We start from the raw sequence: 21403 nt of genomic DNA on the forward strand, positions 1-21403 counted from the left end.
TGGTCCGTGGTGTTCCTGCGAGCCGATGGGAAAAGGCTCCCTGTCGTGAGACAGACACGTGATCCTCGACCTTGTGGGTCCCACCGACGAAACGACCACCCTTCGTTCACGTGATTCCCAGGTGCGTTGTCTTCCTCCTTCGAATCATCCCCATCCTCTTCTTAAATAAAAGAAAATCCAGATTCTTATTTTGTGAACGAGAGAGCAAAGCAGTCTCCGTCAAACATATCCCTCCTCCTCCTGCTTTGTTGCCTTCACCATCTCCCGTCCCTCAGACCGTTTCGCTTCGCCTCCATCTCCGTCCTCCGAAAGAGCCACGTAAAACCCCTTCCCCACACCCTCCCCGCCACCCAATGCTTTCCCTTATTGATTAATCCCGAATCAGACTCATTTCTCACAGCAGGAGGCCTGAAAGGCTGCTCTATGGCGAGCATTTGGTTTCCGAGTGCGGCGGCGAAGACTCGCGGCCATCCACATAATGGCGTCATCTGGCAGCGGCGGAATGCGGTGACGCACGGACGGTGCAGTTGCAACCGGAAATTCTCGCCGAAAGGCGCATCTTTTGGTCCCCCAACATGCCTTAATTCAGTGGTCCGTGCAACCTCCCCGATCTCACTCCGACAATCGCGGCCGATGGCGGTGGCGAGTGGCAAAGCTCAAGTACTCGAGGGGAGGGAATTCCCCTACATGTTCAGGTCCGAAAAGGCGGACCTTGTGAAGGTGGTGGTGGTGGGAGCCGTAGGTGTGAACTTTTCTGTGCACATTGAGGTTTTGTCTGTCTCCCAGGACGAGTTGGTGCTGATCTATGAAATGTCGAGATCTGATCCTCCGGGATCACTAGTTGCAGACATCGAAAAGGGGATTGGTGCCGTCATAATGCCCTTCGTTCGCAATTATTCTGGAAGGTATATGTTGGATCTGGATTTTGATTCAGCAAAGGCTCCCTTTTATCTATCATTTATGCTGCATTTGTGTTCTGATGCTGGTGTTGTTGCCTCGGAGATTAAAACGCACAGAAAGACAAGATTTTGTGTGCCTGTGGGTTTTGGCCCAGGATATCCTGCGTCCTTGGGTGCTTCTGTTTCCGATGATGGAATGGTCAATTTCTCTTTGTTTTTGAGGAATGCTGAGAGCGTTTTCCTCTGCCTGTATGAAGGGAAAACAGAGGTTCCATCTTTAGAGATCGAACTGGATCCTTATGTCAATCGTACAGGTGATATCTGGCACGTCTCGTTGGAGAGCATCGTGGACTATGTGAGCTACGGTTATCGTTGCAAAGGACCAGTAGATAAAGAGGTGGATTCGATATGCAGCATGTGCTGTTGGATCCGTATGCCAAAATGGTTCGAAATCTTCTTTCTGTTCAGAGTGAGACAATGACTCCAACCAAGTATCTTGGTTCTTTGGAAATAGAACCTATATTTGACTGGAGTGGTGATGTTCATCCGCGGTTGCCAACAGAGAAGCTCGTGGTTTACAGATTAAATGTGGGGCAGTTCACAAGAGATAACTCGATCGGTCTCCCAGAAGATGTTGCTGGGACTTTCGGTGGTGTGAGTGAGAAAGTAGAGCATTTTAAAGAACTTGGTGTCAATGCAATCCTGCTAGAGCCAATATTTCCCTTTGATGTTAACAAAGGCCCTTACTTCCCCTATCATTTCTTCTCGTTAATGGATGAATATGGACGTGAACATAATGCTGCTTCAGCAATCAATTCTTTGAAGGGGATGATCAAGACGCTACATTCCGAATGTATAGAGGTCTTGATGGAGGTTGTTTGTACTCAGTGTTGAAGGTGGAGATGCGGACTCCCATGTGATATCATTCCGAGGTATTGATAGTTCTTCCTATTGCATTGTTGACAAAAATGTAGGATCAGGAACCAATAGTCTCCTGAAATGCAATAACCCCATTGTTCAGCAATTAATAATAGACAGCCTCCGGCATTGGGTAGTCGAGTTCCATGTAGATGGCTTTTGCTTTATTAATTCTTCTTCAATGGCTAGAGGACAGAATGGGGATCATTTATCTCGCCCACCTTTGGTGGAAGCTATAGCATTTGATCCGGTACTTTCAAGGACAAAGATTGTCGCAGACTGCTGGTCCCCGCTTGACATGTCATACATGGAAATCCAATTTCCTCATTGGAAAGCATGGGCAGAGATGAACATGAGATTTTGCAGTGATGCAAAGAACTTTTTGAGAGGTGAAGGGCTCCTAAGCGATCTTGCTACTAGACTTTGTGGCAGTGGTGATCTATTTTCTTCCGCGGGCCCAGCATTTTCTTTTAATTTTGTCGCAAAGAACTTTGGACTTCCTCTTGTTGATTTGGTCAAATTCAGCACTGCTGAGCTTGCTTCGGAATTAAGCTGGAACTGTGGCGACGAAGGTCCAACAAACAATAATACTGTCCATGAGACACGTCTAAAGCAGATACGGAATTTCTTGTTTGTCTTGTTTGTGTCACTCGGTGTTCCTGTTCTAAATATGGGGGATGAGTGTGGCTACTCCACTGGTGGTTCTCCATTGTATGATGACAGGAAGCCTATCAATTGGGATAGCCTAGGAACCGACTTCAGTAAGCAAATTACAAAATTTATTGCATATCTGGGTTCACTTAGAATCCGAAGAGGTGATATTTTTCAGAGCAAGCACTTTCTTAAAGTAGAAAACATTGTTTTGTTTGGAAATAATCAATCTGAGCCAAAATGGGATGACCCAACATGCAAATTTTTGGCTTTGGCTCTGAAGTCAGAAAAGAACTTTGACATGTTAAATTCAAATGGCGGTGACTTATTTATATGCTTTAATTCCAGCAATAATTTGGAGACTGTTGTTTTGCCCGAACCGACAGAGGGAAATGTTTGGCTTCGTTTGGTCGATACCTTCCTTGCATTTCCAGGATTCTTTTCAAATAGTTATGATCCAAATGTTCAGAAAGCTGAAGGATCATCTTCTTATGAACTGAAGCCTCAAAGCGGCGTTTTATTCTGAAAGCTGATTTTTGTTCACTTCTGCATCTTCCAATGTTTGATTCTTTTTCTTTTCTTGTTTGAACTTTATTCTTCCTTTCTCCATCATTATGTTATATCATCATCCTCTTGCCGTATATTGAATCATCATCTGGATGGTTAAATTTCGTTTGTCAAAAACCATTATATGGCACTAGTTTCACTGTTAGATTTGGTTCATATTTGACTATCTCAATGTTAATCTTTTTGAAGAAATGCTAATGTGGGTGCAATATGTTGTACTTACAATCTGCTTAAACCGACCTCTGGTACATTTTGATCACAGCAATGTTCCATGAATCATTGTTCTTCTTTTCCTCTCTTTTCGTTTTTATATTTGCTTTTCATTATCATCAGAAATGTATTGTTTCTTAATTGTTGCAAGTCCACACCACGGTTGGTTCCTTCCCACAGATCTCCAGCAGATACTGAAGCTGCTTCACCATTAGTGTGTGTATCTCGAGGCCCATGAGAATTGGGTTTATGAAATTGTTTGAGCTCAAATTAATATTACGACACTCCTCAATCTCTCTTATAAGCGCAGATATCTTCTGTTTGATGCTTGCAAGAATTGACTCTTGGAAGTTATGGTGAATTGTGTATGGTTTCTTCCTCATAGGAGAACATGGTTTGCTACTTTGATTTAGTGGTGGCTAGGTTTCTTCTTGCAAGTTTACAAGGGAGTTGGTGAGGCATTTCAACATACAACTTGGCTGCTCTTCCGCTGTTGATTCCATGGCCAGGTTTTCTACAGTGGCAATCCATGTGCCGACTCAAAGGTGGAGGTTTTGTGGTCTGGTCTCGTCTGGATCGGTTCCATTCTTTAACGGGTGCAAACGCTGTGCAGGGTGCTGCAGGGAAGCAACCCAACGCACTGTAGCTGCTGAAGACCACCGCAAGCACCACTTCACCGCTACCATCCAACTGCATGCCGCTGTCCCAACCCACTGTTTGCATCGCAGCAAGCGATTGGGCTCTCTCAACATATGTCCTCGCCTTCTTCCAACCCGGGCCACCTGTGCCTCCCTTCGAGCTGGTGCAGCGACACGCGAGCGAGCGAGCGAGCGTTCCAGAGATGCGCGTGACCAACCACATCGGGAGACTATAAGAACCTTCCTCGCACCCACCCTGATGCATGGCAAGCTCTGCACTCATCATGCTCTCTTTCCCTCTTTGCGTGTCACTACTCCTGCTCCACAGCGCTCAGGCGCAGCTTGGCTTCGGGCAGCAAGAAACAACAGGGCAACCGGGGGGGAGCCGATGCCGAATCGAGAGGCTTAGCGCTCTGGAGCCCACGATGCGCGTGCCCTCGGAAGCTGGCTTCACGGAGTACGTCGACCAGAACCACGAGCAGTTCCGGTGTGCGGGTGTCGCCGTTCATCGCCGTACCATCCTGCCGAGGGGCCTTCTCTTGCCTTCCTACTCCAATGCCCCAGCCTCGTCTACGTCGTGCAAGGCTCGATCATCACCTCGGTCGTGTTGATCATCAGTCGTCCTGTTTGACTATGGTGTGACAGTTCGTCGTCGCTGGTCCCTGCATGCAGGAAGGGGTATTGCCGGAACAGTGATACCTGGTTGCCCAGAGACGTACCAATCGTTCCAACAGCAACGGGAGGGGGGAGACGAACACCAGAGGATCCATTCCTTTCACGAGGGAGACATCATCGCGTTGCCCGCTGGAGTCGCTCATTGGTGCTACAACAATGGCGAAGCACCTGTCGTAGCCATTACGGTCTCCTACACGAGCAGCAGTGCTAACCAGTTGGATCGTCAGCACAGGGTGAGAGTCCTGATGAATCCACCAACCAATTCTCTACTGCAACATACAGAGCATACTAATTTGGTGAGCAAACATATTCTTCACGTCTTCAATGGCAGTTTCTACTGGCTGGAAGGGAGAGACGAGCACAACAAGGTGCACATACAGAAGAGATATTAGAACAGCAAAAGGGGGTCAGCCTCCTTAATGGTTTCGAGCTTGAGCTACTGGCGGAGGCGCTCGGCGTCGACAAGGAGGTGGTGAGGAAAATCCAGAATCCAGACGACGGAAGGGGTGAGATAGTCCGCGTCGACAGAGGGCTACAGCTGCTACAGCCATTACAGAGGAACGAAGAGCAGGAGAGACAAGATGGCGACGATATAAGGCGACGTGAATCGAATGGATTGGAAGAGGCATTCTGCACGATGGATTACAAGCAGAACATCGGGGACACGACGCTCTCTGACCAATACGATCCGAACGCCGGAAGGATCACCGTACTCAACAGTCGCAAGTTCCCCGTGCTAAGATTCATGCAAATGAGTGCCGTGAGGGGATCTCTCCGCCCGGTAAGGTCATCTTCGATGCATATGATCTCAAAAGTGTCGATCGAGTAATGTGACTTTGTCTGCCCGCAGAACACCGTCGGCGCACCGTATTGGAACATCAACACTCACGGCATAGCGTACGCCCTAAATGGAAGCTGCCAGATGCAGGTGGTGGGGCACGGAGGGCGGACCGTCTTCGATGGCGAGCTCCGTCAAGGTCAGCTTTTGGTGATCCCACAGCAGTTCGTGGTGATAACAAAGACCCGGAGCGAGCATTACGAGTGGGTGTCGTTCAAGACCAACGACAATCCCATGGTGAGTCAGATCGTCGGGAAGGCATCGGTTTTCCGAGGCATGCCGGTGGAGGTGCTCATCAACTCGTATCGTATCTCCAGGGACGAGGCCAAGAGGCTCAAGTTCAACCGCGGTAACCTGATGTCCATGTTTCCTCTCGAGTCTCACGGCGATGTGAGGGAGACCTGAGCGGAAGAGATGGCCCGTAGTATGTTCTCTCGACTACAATAAACAACAGCCCAAATTAATAGTTGCTGATAGTGCAATATTCGTCACCCAAGAAAAAAAAAGAAAAAGACAAATATAATTCCAATTATTTCAAAGTCTTCTTAGAATATATTAGAAATTGAATATATATTAATATTAAATTTCACAATATTGCGTCGTATGTGTAGTAGCTATTAATGGCATACCTCACTCACACACATCATATCTTCTCGAGTGTTCCCCCATATCCTCCTGCTTTCTTACCTTTTCAGATATGTTAGAAAAGAAGGGGACGAAGAACGCGAGAGAGATCTCGCGTCAGCTCGCTCCTTCCTGTTGTCCCTATAAATAGTAGGGAAGGCCACAAGCTAAGAGCACAGATCAAGGCCGACGGTCCTTTCTCTCTCCATCTCCTCTCGTCCTTCGGTCCATGGAAGAGCGACGGGGACATAGGAGCTCATCGATGGTGCAGGGTGCGCGTACAGGAATGCAACCCAATGCATGCATTCCTTGTCTTCCTAGTCCATGGTTGGGTCCCTAGAAGAAGTCGTGGATGAGTCCAAGCACGGCGGTTTCACCACTCACAAAAGACATCAATGCAAGCACACGAAAGAGGAAGGCAGATTGATGACACTACATAGATTGATGCCAACATAGAGAGCGGAGTGACACCAGCACCCGATGGCGAAACCCTCTCCGATGAACTAACTACTCCCCCACGCACGCTTCTCAGGCGGCGAGACGGAGGACCATGGTTTGCCAAGCACAACTCTCATTCAGCTGTGTGGCTACGCATCGATGGTACCCTGGGGTTCTTTCCCTTTCAGCAAACCAATGTGGGGAGATAGACATCTGGTTGCCGCGGTTGTCGCAGTTCCTTGGTCTTTGCTCTTCGACGTAAGTTGGTTGATGCCGCCGAAGAGCAAAGAACAAGGAATCGTGAGAACCGCCGCAAGCAGATGTCTGTTCCTCCATATTGATTTGGAAGGGAAGAATCCCATTGTAACACGTATGTGGAACCACATCAGCTGCTTGAAGGCTGTGGCACAAGAGAAACAAACAAAGAACAAGAGAGAGAAGAGTTCGTCGGTGAAGAGGAAAATAAATATCTCTCTCTCTCTCTCTCTCTCTCTCTCTCTCTCTCTCTCTCTCTCTCTTTCTCTCTTGCACAAAATTCCCTCTACTCTTCCTCTCTATCTTTCTATTTCTTAATCTTAAGAACATGTGATGGATGGTGGATGTTAGGACCATCCTTGCTTCCTTGGGCTCTTGCAAATCAAGGTTTTGAATGACTCCATGGTAGCAATGCCATTGTGCTTTTTAGATCGTCATTAATCTATTCGTTCTCTTTCATGCACTGACTCGTTTTTGAGTGGTGTAGTTGTGCTTGGATCGCTCCACATCTTCTTCTTGGGTCCCAATGCATCGGGTTGCTCCTCCAATAGGTTGGGAGAATAGGATCACTCGAACTCTCCCACCAAATTTGTTGATCCAAACTCGAATTTGATGATAAAACTTTGTTGAGACTCATAAGTTGACTTCATATTATGTTTTATGAACAGTCTCATTTATGAATTTTGTATAAATTTATTTATATATAAAAATTCTTCCTGATTTGTTATACGAGAGAATGTAAATAGAGATTTGGGCATAAGTTTATATTGTTTATATAATATAATTTATTGATTAAAAATTTATTTTTCTAAATGGATATAGAGAAGTTCATAATAATGTGTCTTACGTCGATTATTTTTTTATTTATATTTCAATATTGAATCTATAAATTCTTCTTTTTGGCTTAAAGATCTTCTTTCTATTTCATTTTTTTTTTTTTACGAAATAGTTTATTTAGGTTTGGTCAACCTAACTAAATTGTTTTGAAATAGAATTTTTCTCTTATCATAATAGAAAAAATTAGAGAGAGACATCGATATACCATTATACTATTATCTAGGTCTATCATTTGCAATCATTAATATAAGAGCTCGCGACGAATTGTCCATTTTAAGTGAATTCACATGATTTTATCATTTCAGGTTACTCCCAATAAGTGCCTCTAAGAGTAGAGGATGATGCGGGTGCTTATAAGACATTAGTTTCTTTGTTTCTCAATTGTTATATGATTAAATATACCTATCAATGTCTCAGCAGCAGGGGAACCAAGGCCTTATGGGCCCTGTTAGTACTAAAATGACAGAGATAAAGTCGACAATATTCGAATCAACCCAACTCGATTCGAGCCCATGTGTGGAAGAAACTTAATAAGAAACTTAATATATAACATGGCTTAAATGCTCTATGAGAGTTTAGGTGGATTCAAGCGAGCATGTACTCCATAATTGACTGCATGAAGAGTGAAATTGAGTGGATTTTCTAACTCAATCCTTCCGACGCTTAAGTTAGTAACTAACAATAGTAGAGTATATATAATAAATAATAATTAACTTTGATTATCATATCCATAATAGCATTTTGTAGTAGGTTACTAGAAGAAAATATTTCATACAATGTTCCTCCCATTGTCATATATAGGCATGAGTGAAATAATCCTTGACTAATATTTTGAACTGATATCCATGTGGTCTAGCTATCGATCAAATCTTATCCTCTCAATCGATTGTGTTGTCATGTGTACTACCACACCACATGTTGAATCGTTATTACGAGAGAATATTTTTTCTATCAAGAAGATTATGTTTTATTAATATGTTGGCTGGATATTCACCGTCTAATGGACATCAAATGGTGGTTCAGATGGATTCAAATGAGTGTTTATTGAATATGATTCGCAAATTATCATTAGAGAAGGTTTGCCATAGAAGTCTTCAATCCCTTTGGTTGCTGCAAACCATTGTTGATAAAACTTGAACACTTTTGGTTAATTTTGATGTATATAATTTCTCTGTCTTTAGAGAGAGAGAGAGGGAAATGCAATGATCAACTAGTTGGCCAAGTATTCAAGAAGATAAATCTCTCTTCTTCTTTTTTAGTTAGTAAGCAGTCCTCTCGGTTAGACTTTTTGTTCCATTCTAATTTTAGGAGTACTTTTTGTTCCTCTCAAATATAGTAATTCCTTTCATAATATGAACATATCATTAGTATCATTCACGTAAATGTCATATATATAATAGTGTGTATTTGGATCTTCCTCGACGTCTTAGCTATTCATGGAATATGAGAAGTAGATGAAGAATCATCTACTTTCGGAAGATATTAAATAATGTTTGGTTCAAATCATGTTGAAAGATCCACTAAAGATCATAAATTATAATTTTTTTAAGAAAAAAATAAGATATTTCATCTGAATGAGAAAGAAATGATGGATATATTATTGTATATTTACAAAATAATTCATAAGATTACATTAGATATAGATATTAATGAGCCGATTGGTAGATATTCTTATTGTCATCTCTCACCAGCACAAATCTTCTTACGCATTAGCACATGTAATATATCTTCTAATGTGTCTCTTCGTCTCACCTTATAGATAGACCAGATCACATGCGAAAGAAAGTAATTTTTTTTGGAGGACTCCTTCCTATCCCTATAAAGTAACAGTAAGAAACATAAAAGCATGATATGTAATTTAGAATGGTACCGTCCGGTACGGGCGGTACGTATCGATCCAACGACATATCGATACGTGGACCGTGCTACAGTGCTATAGTAAAAGGAAATCACTTAGTAAGCCCTTGTGTACCGTTCGGTACGCCTTGGTGTACCGCTTGATACGCCGGTACCATACCGTACCGAGCCAATCTCGAAACACCGGTACGATACGGTATTACATACCTTGCATAAAAGGTCATAGTCTCTCTATTCTCTCCATCTCTCTCTTACTCCTCCTAATATCTTCTTTGCAAGGTATAGGAAATCAATCCAATGCTACGGGATAAAAAGAACAAGAAAATTATAAAAATAAATTAAATTAAAAGAGAATAATATCAAATAAGAAAATCAAAATAATATCAAACAAGAGATAAAATTAAGAGCACTTATGAAATATTGTCCGGTGGACACATATTTACTTCATGAATCATGAACCTATTGATAACTTTCTTATCCATAATTAAATTAGGTATAGGAACTACCCTATGATAAGAACTTCTAGTCACTTGGGTAAAACTACTTAGATTATATTTAGAAATATCTAAAATCAAGATTTACTATTTTGATCCAATGTACAAGCGCCGCTCAATTACTGCTCAAAATAAGCTTAAAGCCTTCAAAACACTTAGAAATAGAAAAAATAGAATAGAATTTTTAAATTATAAATAAATATAAATTTAGTATAATTTTTATAAAAATAAGTTAGAATAGGATTTTAATGTCTACGTCGTATAGTTTATGTTGTATCTACTCAAAATCATATAATTCCTTCCTCTTTCCCTTATGTTTATAAACTTGGTGTACCTTCTTGAGTTCCACGATTTAAATTTTTGATGACATATATAAAATACTACTCCTCAGTCTATGCACTACCCTTAAATTGTGTAGATGAGACCATTGATTTCTCGGCACCGTTGCCATCGTCGATTGAGGTATTACTGTCCACGTTACTGTCATGTCTATAAATTAAGTAGGTTGTTGAATGTGATTGATAAAATATTTCATCACTTGACTCGATTCTTTTCAATAGTACGGTCGATGCTACTATCTTCCCCTTTGTCTTTTCCTTTGCACACTAGATGAATGATTGTGATAGTTGAGTGTCTTTAGTTCCTCAAGTAATCTGACTTGATGTTGTCCGACTCCTTCCATCACGTTCTAACTAGAGGGGATCTTCCTCTTATTCCTCTCAAATTTGATCCAATCCATAAATTATAACTTTATTGAGTTTAAAAGAATAAAAATGTAAGAATGAGAGAAAAATATGAGTGAAAATGAGTTTGAGAGAGCCGAAAAGATTGAGATACTGATATGAATTAAAAGAGAGGGGCGGAAAGGATTTAAAAACTCTTTCCTATAGTTCAAACAATTAATTTGATCATTTGAAATAGGGCTATCATGTCCCTTGATCGGTAACAATAGAAATTCGATAGTTACCGATCAATACAAGTCGATAACGATCATATTTCAATCATTACCATATGGTACAAAACTCATATCGCTCGATATAGAGTTATATTATGGTATCGCTCACTAGAGGATGGTCTGCATACTGGTCCAATGTCGGATCGCCCATACCGAGCAGTACACATCAGTATTGCAAACCTTACCTAAAATATAGTAACTACTTAAGATAATTACTTATGAATCAATCTTTAATACTCTTCTTTGATTCATAGTTACATACATCAATTTGAGACCTAAAATAAATATATTTCTAAAGTGGAAGAGACCGAATGAGAATATATGTAACTTATTCATTTATGCTATAATACTTCATTGTTATAGCTCCACTTACTACAAGATTCTAGATAAAATGATAGCATATCTCTATATACTTTACTCTCCTATGAAAGGTTGGACTTTTATCATTGTAAGTATAGTTTTATTGTCACAAAATATTTAGTTACTTCTTTTTGTTCTTGATGAAACCTTCGTCAAGTCTTCTAAATCTTATTGCTTGATAAGCTAATGATGTTGCAACTATATATTCTGCTTTCGATGTTGACAATATAATTATTATTTTTTTCTTTGAACCTCAAGATAACTTCATTCAATATCAGGCTTCAAAAGGAGTTCAATTCATAATAGTCTTTATTAGTAAAATATTCCACACAAAAAATATTGTTATATCCAAAACTGATTTAGAAGATACCTTCCCTTAAGTAAACTTCTTATCATTTCAATGATAGTCTAATTCTTACATTTAACTATACTATTTTACTTCAGTATATGTGGTGCTATCAATTCCCAATAAATATCATTTTCTTCAAAAAAAATTAAACTCATTAGATAAAAATTCATGATCTCTATCTATCCGAAGTGTATGTGGTGTTGTTAATTAACAACATCACATATACTTTAGTGTATACGTTATTGTCAATTCCTTATTAATATCATTTTCTTTATGAAAAAATATATATATTAAAAAATTATCACCTTTATCTATCCGATATATATTTATACTATTGAATCTCAGATTTTGATGATGAACCAACTTATAAGTGTTTATGATTTAATCTGCGTTTTGAGTGACATAGGATGCTTCGACCAGGGAGAGACAATTAAAGCATGAAGAATCATGTTGAGCCGGAGGAAAATATGTCAAAGGATTGGACGTCGGGTCGAAGGATCGGTCGACGTATCGACAGAAGGCTTCGGGCCATTGATTTGGGCATCGGGCCAAGAAGAGCAGATATTGCGCCAAGGATATCAGAGTTACGGAGGTCAATTGGCTAATTGGGCAATAGGCCGCAAGAGAGGATTATACGCCGAAGAATCGGATGAAGCGTCGATGGACCAATGACATGCCAGACAACATAATTCATGCTTAGCAATAATTGTCTAGATCGAAGTGTCTTTTTGTGTGTGCGGGATTAACTACGATAGCAAGGCATAATATAAAATGAAGTCTCGGAGTCAAGAACGCGATTTCGTTTGGAGTTCTAGAGTTCGTCGGAAGTTCGGACGTTCGTTGAAAGTTCTGCTGGAACCAACCGAGAAGTCCAGGAGCTTGCCAAAGAAGCTCGTCGAAACTCTCCAAGAAGATCATCGTGAAGTTCAGGAGCTTGTCGGAAGTCATTGCCGAGAGATCGTCGGAAGTTCGCCGAAAAGATCGGCGGAAGCTCACCGGAAGAAATCAGACTTATCTTGCTTACAATATGTCTTAAGAATCATAGTTAGCATATAATTATAGTTGGGATTGGGAGGTAATCCCATCAACTCTGTTAAGGGCCAACTGGGACCGAAGTTAGACTGGTTTGGGCCGGATTCAAGGCCCAACCAGGGTGCTGAATCCTTGGCCGGCGGTGGCACCGCCTAGGGAACAACACCCTAGGATTCCTGAGCAGTGGTACCACCGGTAGCAATGCTGCCAACGGTGGTACCACCCCTGCTTGGCGGTGGTACCACCTAGTACCAGATCCTACAGCGGTTGTACCGCCCAGGAACAACGGTGGTACCGCTAGTACCCAGGAAACTTGGGATGAGACCTTTTTAGGCTTCAAGTTTGAATCAACTTGAAGCCTATAAATGCCCTTCTCATCCCTGGTTAACAAATATAAGCACAGAGTATTTAAAAGTGAGAAAACACTATTGCAATAACTAGAGAAATCCCCTCCTATAGTCTAAGTTTAGAATTCTGTTTAGGAGGAGTGTGTGCTTGTAAGGGTTGTCTCGTAAACCCGGTAAAAGGAGAAGAGGGGTGTTAGAAGGAGGTTGATCTTCGCCTATTAAAGGAAGATTGATAGTAGATGCCAGTGGCCTTGACGGAAGAGGAATCGGAGGAGTGGATATAGGTCACGACGACCGAACCACTATAAATCAGTTTGCATTTTTATTTTACCATTTATCTTAACTGCAAACTGTCTTCCTTGCTTTACATCAACTACACTTCTATATGCTTTTAATTTAAAGATCTTTTCAAAATAATTTTCATCGAAATCAGATTTTATCGTACGAAGGTTTTTCTAATCGACGTAATTTTTACTACTGCACTAATTCACCCCCCCTCTTAGTGCCAACTTGTTTCTAACATATACATCTATCATTTTGTCTTTTCACAAGTGCCTTGAATTTTAAAAAAAAATTAAATATTTTATATTTTAATTTTAGAAAATATACCTAACTCATACGGCTATAATCATTAGTAAATAATATAAAATATCAATTTCTACCTAATAATGTTTTATTCATAGGTTTATATAAATCAGCATAAATTAATTCAAGATAATTAGATACTTTAATGCTTTTCCAATAACAAATGGTTTCTTGTTTTATTTATCATAAATACATCCTTTACATATATCAAGTATATTAATTTTGGATAATTCAAAAATTATGTTATATTTACTTAACAACCTTAAACCCTTACTGTTAAAATATCTATATCTTAAATATCATAAATTAAACTCATTCTTTTAAGTTACAATAAGAGTATACTTTTCAATAACATCAAGTAAAAATATATTGTTTTGAATTATGCAAACACTTACTATAATTAGACCAGATTTTTTATTTTTAATAATACAAGAATTATTATTAAAAATAATTGAATATCTATTATTTATCAATTGGCTAACACTCAACTAGTTATATGATAAACCGGAATAAAAAAAATATTATTAAGGTATTTTACCTTCTCTTGACTTGTCTTCAGCTCAATTATTCCTTTTCCTTCTACTTAGATTTGTTTGTTATCTCTAAGTCTAACTTTCAACTTGTGAGCTTTATCAATATCACTAAACATTATTCTTATATCTAATATATGATTAGAATATCCACTATTCAAAAATTTAATATCATTTGAGATATCATTAACTTATGAATGAGTCATAAATAACTTACTATTTTTTTATTTTTCTCCAAATAACTTTTTTTTTATTTTCTAGCAATTTACTTTAATGTGACTAAACTTGTTATAATAGTAGCATTAAATTCTACTCTTGTAATTTTTGTGATTATAATTTGATTACTTTTATTTATCATATCAATCAAAGTTTCTCTTCCTCTTCCTCTTCTTCTTCTATTTTCTCTAATAAGAAATTCTCCGCTATCACATTCTTTTTCTATTGATTTTTTTTATCAATGAAGTAGAAGATTCCCCTTTAATCTAAAATATTTTTTCTTTACTTTTCTCAGCGATCTATTCAGCTTTACTTCACGTGCTTTCAAAACCCATTAGTATATCAAATGAAAAAATAGACAAATATTTTGACTCTTCAATTGCAGTAATAATATATTTAAATTTTAGAGTTAAACTTTTTATTTTTTTACAACAATAATATGATTATGAAAATGATTACCATAAGATTTTATTTGATTGATAATTTTAGTCACTCAAGAAAAAAAATATTACATTGATTCATTGTTTTCTATAAACAAAATTTTAAATTCATAATAAAAAGTTTAAAGTTTTACTACAATCATTTTTGCTGAGTCTTGAAATTCATTTTGAAGTGTTAATCAAGCTTGCCTTGAAGTTGTAATTACTATAATTCTTGAGAAGATTGTCTCGTGTATAGCTTATTAAATGAATAATAATGATTTTGAGTCATTTTGAGTCATTTTATTTATTCTCTCTCAAACTAGTTTCTTCATCAAGATCTATATATTCATTCTTTATTAAACCTAAAAAAATCCTATGTTTTGAATAGTGTTTTTATTTTTATACTTCAAATTTTATAATATTTATCTAAAAAAATAGGAAGAAGGGGTTGAGTAATGGGATTACTACCCAATTCATATTAAACTCGGCTCTGATACCATATTGAAGATGGAGGAGCAACAAAATGATACAAATAGAATTTTATGATGCAATTGAAAGAAAATACTTTCAAGCAAGAAAATTAAAGTAATATTAAACAAGCGATAAAATTAAAAATACTTATAAAATATTTTTAAGTGTGTATACCTTTTCTTTTCTTCATGAACCATGGTCCTATTTATAGAACCTAATAATTACTATCTCATCATCTCGTCACCTATGATTAAGTTAGGTATAGGAACCACCCCTATAAAAATAACTTCTTAGACCATAGATTACACTTAGGTAGAATTACCTAGAATATGATTAAAACTATCTAAAATATGATAACTACCTTAGATAATTATTTATGAATTAATTCTTAACATGAAATTCCTTACGCCTTATATGGTTGTGTCCTAAGAAGAATAAGCCGTCATGGACCAATCTAATTATCATAACTTCATCGGCTTATGTTAAACATTAAAGAGAACGTTGATAAGGAAGACGAAGAGAAAGGTGCATTAGGGAGACTATAAATATCCACCCCTCACATACTCTTCTTTACCGGTGTCATGGCGACCTTCACTTCTATTTTACTCTCTTTTATTCTTTAATTGTTTAGTATATGTCGTGACTCTTAAGCTATTGGTTTCGTTGTACATCGTCGATCTCTTAGGGCTCTCCACTCTCTAGTTGAGATAAAGAGATGGATATCCATTGTCACAATTCTTATGATTGCATTGTTCATTCCTGTGATGAACAACAAGGGAACCATGGGAAAGGGGACAACCTCAAGAGTGATGATGATTCATTGATGTGTCATTGATTCATTAACTGAAAATATTCATTGATGTATCATTCATATTATGATTGAGGTATTTATCATATTACAATGAAACATCAACCGAGTAATATTGATGTGTCCATCGAGTGATAGATATGTTAAGAAATAATATGTCCATCATATATTAGTGAGGTGTTGATCATTTGTACGTGTCATTATCTTGTATCACCTAGTTTTTCATTAAGTTCAAGGTTGATTCATTTCCATTCACTTTGGTAGGAGAGATCGATCGATCGATCGTGTGAGTGAGTCTTTATCCAAATAAAATTGATAGTTTGAAGTAATCTCATGCATTAAATCTCATTAGGTGCTACAATATACAATACCAAATTTTATACTATCATGATATTTAATAGATCAATTAAGAGAGAAACTTTCAATCTCCTCCCACCGAAATGGGAATCTATAACAAAAACAACAATATATATATATATATATATATATATATATATATATATATATATATATATATAATATCTTAATTATTTAGGATCGACTACATTAATCATTTATCATTAATCATTGAAATATATAAATATATATATTTAATTACGTTTATAATAGTTACATTTTTTATTTATATATTCTATTATGGTATTTTTAATTTTTTCTTTATCTCTATTCATATCATTAACATTAATTATTTTATCATATATATTTTTTACTACTGCATGTAAAATAAAAAATGAATGAATCGCTTAAGTAAATATTAATTAGATTAAATGAATGAATCTCTTATCCGAATATTAATTATTTTAAGAATGGTTATAAGGTCTAAATGAGTATAATCCCCAACTTGATAATAATTTCACTATTTGTGTGCGTGTATGTATATGGAAACATCGATGCCATACGATATGTATTCACGTGATTGTCACGTGTCGTATGAAATAGTGTGTATATGCTGTATAATGACCTGTATCTTCCGGTGCATCTCCCGTTCCTCCCAACGAAGCCAAAGAAGATATAAGAGAGAGAGAGAGAGAGAGAGAGAGAGAGAGAGAGAGAGATTTCATGCAGGAGGAGAAGACAGGCCACGGCGTCCGACACACACAGAAGAAGCCGCGAGTAGGAACCTGAAGGTCTCCAACGCTCCTCGATCCATCGAAGAGAGATGAGGACGTACGAGCTCATCAAGGACAAGGACGACCTGGAGGCCGGCGTCAAGTACAACCGGAGAGCGTCGCGGAAGGATGAGGCGTTCGCCGGCCAGAAGCAGGGGCAGCGCCTCGTCTCCCTCGACGTCTTCCGGGGACTCACCGTCGCGGTACGTCAGCCGTCCACTCCGCATTGCTGTATTCCCTCACGCCTTTTTCTTCGGTCTTATATTTAGTAACTGTGTTTTCCCAATCAATAATTGGGATAATAAAGGATTCTGTAATTATTCGCTTGGATTCTCCATTATTCCTCTCCCAAATTAAAATATGGATAGATGTCGTTGTGATTTTACAGAATACTTTGTTGGAATAATTTATAATGATTTTGATAGTTTATCGTAAGATCCTAAACTCAAATCTCATCACAACATTGAAAGGTCATAGTCACTTTGCTTTGAATCCATTGCTTCCGGAGAAATGGCCGAAAAGATGCACACGGACACGGTAGTTTGCTTGCTGCAAAGTGCACTGCGATGCACCAGCGTCGTTTCCCACTTCCTTGCAATGTTGCAGGTGTTTTCTGCCGCCGACAGACACCATCTTTTAACCGGAACGGATTAACGTAGCGGTGAGTCCCACTAGGATTTGACAACACTGGAGGTTCGTATGAGTTCCGACGGTGGAGGAGATCGATCACCAGTATGACCATACGAGCAATCCACCAAGAATAGCAGCTACTGTAGTGGACAGCATCACACCCGCCTTCGGTGGGCCGAGAAAGTATGAGCAGGTAGAGAGTGGAAGCATTCTGTTCTAGCAAACAGCATATATCTCTTTTGATGGCAGAACCAGGATTTGCCATTAAGGCCTCCGGGGCTCCCATCCCTGTACTTTTGCGTGACTTGATGTGTTGCATCCCCGAAGAAGATGAGTACAACAGAAGTAATGAGTTTGCTACATTTGCCACTGAGAAGACATGTGGTAGTGCCAAAAACTTTGACCTGTGCCCGGTGGCCTCTGTTCATCGAAATCTGAAGATCTCAAACTCAGTCTTCTTTACGGAAAAAAATCATTAGGAGAACAGTGAAATAGTAATGCATATTTGATATATAGTATAACATTTGACTCATATTATACTATTTTTTCTTTTAGTCTCATCACCTCTTAATAATTTACACATCATTTACTGCAGCTCATGATATTTGTAGACGATGCTGGAGCACTTTTCCCTTCCATCAACCATTCTCCATGGGATGGTGTAGCCCTTGCTGATTTTGTGATGCCATTTTTCTTGTTTATAGTTGGAGTTGCACTTGCAATTACACACAAGGTAGGCCTAATTGCTTGTCGAAATGCTTCATCCCGTTGCGGAATTTGTCACTTTTCATAGAAGTGTGTTAAGGATTTCAATGCAAGAAAGATGCAATTTACACTTGCTTTGTGCTCAGGGAGTCACAAACAAAGTTGTAGCAACCAGGAAATCGGTATTTCGAGCATTGAAGCTCTTTGTTGTAGGTCTTCTGATTCAAGGTATGCAACTCTTTTAGCTTTTCCTACTGCATTTACTAGAGGAAATTTGGTTCCTTTCTCAGTTATCTTAAATTCATATTTGGTTGCTTACTGAACTGTCACAACTTTCTTAGGTGGCTTTCTTCATGGCCTTCACAATTTAACTTATGGAGTTGATCTTTTGGGAATAAGATGGATGGGAGTGCTACAGGTAGGATATCCACAATGATGCTTGCATATGCTACATAGATTGTTGTCATTCAGCTTTATGATGATTTGTAACAGAGCTTATAGTTCTAAGTTTGCCTACAAACTCTCATGTTGATTTCAATCTAAAATGCCTTAATTTTTCTTCTGATATGTATAACTGCATCTGTTTCATGGAGATCAGAAGTTCTTGTAGTCATCAGGTCCTTCTCAGAGTCAGCTAGACCTATCAGCAAGTGAAACTATGAATAAATTGTGATCAAGAAATTATCATCCACAACCTAATAATCACTATATGCTCCAATCATGCTACCAAAGAATACATAATCATCAAACCCAAATGATCCTGAAGAGTTTATACAAGATAGCTGCTGATTGGACGCTAAAGATTATATCCTCTCTGTTGCAAATATTAAAGAGCTGTATTATTATCTACTAAACATTATTTATTTGATTAATGAACTTCTATGTTTCTACAGGTTATCTGATCAGCTAAGTGTCTGTTCTTGCAGAGAATAGCAATAGCCTATCTGTTGGCAGCAATATGTGAGATCTGGCTTAAAACTGATGATAATGTTGATAATGGATATTCCTTAATCAGGCGATACCGATTGCAATTGTATGTATGACTCTGAATTTGGGAAATTATCAAGTGTATTTTGTCATCATTTCTAGATTACTCTTCAATCATGACATCATGGCAACTGTTGAAGTTTGTGTTTAACAGACATAAAAATGCTTCACTAAAAATAAGAAAAAGAAAGGAACTGATACATAGAGAGAGATGAATGGAGAGAGGCATTAACCAGAGATTAATTGCAACATTCTTGTGTCTGAATAGGTTGATGGCTTTGATTCTTACAACCATTTACATGCTTCTTCTGTATGGCTTATATGTACCTGATTGGGAGTATCAGATAGCAGTGGGAGGCTCCATGTCGAAATCCTTATCAGTGAGTCAAATGCCTTGCATCACACACACATTGATTTCTACTCAACTGATGCCCAAACACTATGATTTCTTACTTTGTCAACTCTGATCAAGTTTCTGCATTCCCATTGATATTGATATATACGAAAATTAGGTCAGATGTGGAGTTAGGGGTGACACAGGACCTGCCTGCAATGCGGTGGGAATGATCGACCGTCGGATCTTTGGCATCCAACATCTACATAGACGTCCTGTTTATGAGAGAACAAAGGTATCACTTGTAGTACCGGATCTACTTCATTGATCAATCCATGGATTCTTGTTCCTCCATAACCTTGTAGTTTCTTCCTCTTGTCTTCAGCAATGCAGCATAAATTCACCAGATAGTGGCCCACCTCCACCTGATGCTCCTTCATGGTGCCGAGCTCCTTTTGATCCTGAAGGACTACTCAGGTCAGCTATCTCTCTGCCTCACTGCCGACAATTCGGGAGATTCATCCTATTGGCCTTTTCTTTGGGTGTGTTGCTGCAACTAAAACGAAGTCAATGCTGCAGCTCTGTAATGGCAACTGTTACTTGCTTGATTGGATTGCAATTCGGGCATGTTATCATACATTTTAAGGTGATGGATGGTCTTCCCTTCAATCTGTTCTTGTATGAGGAATCACTGTGTGTGTCAATGTTCAACACTCTTGAACTAAATGCAGGTTCACAAGGATAGAGTTATCCAGTGGATGGTTCCTTCCTTCTGCCTGTTAGCATTAGCCTTTTCATTGGACTTATTCGGTATCCACCAGATTACCCCTTCTTCTTCTTCTTCACGTCAATTTGGTTCATGTCTTGCTTTCATCTTTGTTGTAGGAATGCATATGAACAAGCCTCTATACACAATAAGTTACACATGCGTCACTGCTGGAGCTGCTGGAGTGCTATTTACTGCAGTGTATCTGCTGGTTGGACATCCATAACCTTTTTCTTCTTTGACATGGCCATATGCATCTGCGACACTGCTCAGACTTCAACATTCTCGATGTCGACAGGTTGATGTCTATGGCTACAGGAGGCCAGTGTTGGCCATGGAATGGTTGGGGATGCATGCGCTCATGGTCTACCTTCTAATAGGTTGCAACATCTTGCCAGTTTTCATCCAGGGGTTCTACTGGAGGGAGCCTCAGAACAATCTCGTGAGTAAACCTAATCTGATGAACCCTTCCACTGATGCTAAACACAACTTCTGATGTCTCTGTTTCCAAAACAGTTGAAGGTCATTGGCATTTCCTAACTATTGCGGAGGATTATGGTGAGGCATGCACGTAGTGGCCTCGTCTTCATCGATTGCTCTGTGCAGAGGAGGTCACAAGCATGTCTCGAGAGACTGCTGCAATGGTGGAGAGGCTTACTCACCAATTATGCGAAAAGGTGGTTAAGTTGCAGACCACAGAATCTGATTTGCGTGCATGCAGTACGTAATGTGTATATACCAATGTCAGAGGAAGGAGTTATGGGTCTCCATCTTTTCTGCTATGTATTGATCTCTTTTAGGGATTCTAACCTGAAAGTATATTTGTCAGTAAGACTCATTGATCTAATTCAAGGTTTATGAAACAGGATAATACGATGCAGTCATCATATGGTCAT

The 21403-nt window shown here is 38.9% G+C and overlaps 1 protein-coding gene and 2 pseudogenes across 1 annotated transcript; all 3 read left to right on the forward strand.

Moving 5' to 3' along the window:
- Nucleotides 1–187: 187 nt before the first annotated feature.
- On the forward strand, nt 188–3294 carry LOC135676379 (isoamylase 2, chloroplastic-like; annotated as a pseudogene).
- A 122-nt stretch (nt 3295–3416) lies between these two features.
- On the forward strand, nt 3417–5864 carry LOC103988440 (cocosin 1-like; annotated as a pseudogene).
- An 11172-nt stretch (nt 5865–17036) lies between these two features.
- Nucleotides 17037–21347, forward strand: LOC135676384 (uncharacterized). The gene is made up of 13 exons (XM_065187502.1): nt 17037–17288; nt 18311–18448; nt 18567–18648; nt 18762–18838; nt 19347–19453; nt 19676–19787; nt 19920–20036; nt 20127–20218; nt 20321–20387; nt 20473–20551; nt 20627–20718; nt 20806–20949; nt 21024–21347. Exons 1-13 carry the CDS (start codon nt 17136–17138, stop codon nt 21045–21047), a joined length of 1284 nt encoding a protein of 427 aa, XP_065043574.1. The 5' UTR covers nt 17037–17135; the 3' UTR covers nt 21048–21347.
- Nucleotides 21348–21403: the final 56 nt, after the last annotated feature.

The sequence above is a fragment of the Musa acuminata genome, chromosome BXJ1-6 (genome assembly GCF_036884655.1).
Source record: "Musa acuminata AAA Group cultivar baxijiao chromosome BXJ1-6, Cavendish_Baxijiao_AAA, whole genome shotgun sequence".
Taxonomy (NCBI): Eukaryota; Viridiplantae; Streptophyta; class Magnoliopsida; order Zingiberales; family Musaceae; genus Musa; species Musa acuminata.

Coding starts and splice junctions, on each gene's coding strand:
- LOC135676384 (XM_065187502.1), top strand. CDS start 17,136: ATGAGGACGTACGAGCTCATCAAGGACAAGGACGACCTGGAGGCCGGC. Junction 18,449..18,566: donor CACTTGCAATTACACACAAG/GTAGGCCTAATT, acceptor CTTTGTGCTCAG/GGAGTCACAAACAAAGTTGT. Junction 20,552..20,626: donor CTTTTCATTGGACTTATTCG/GTATCCACCAGA, acceptor TCTTTGTTGTAG/GAATGCATATGAACAAGCCT.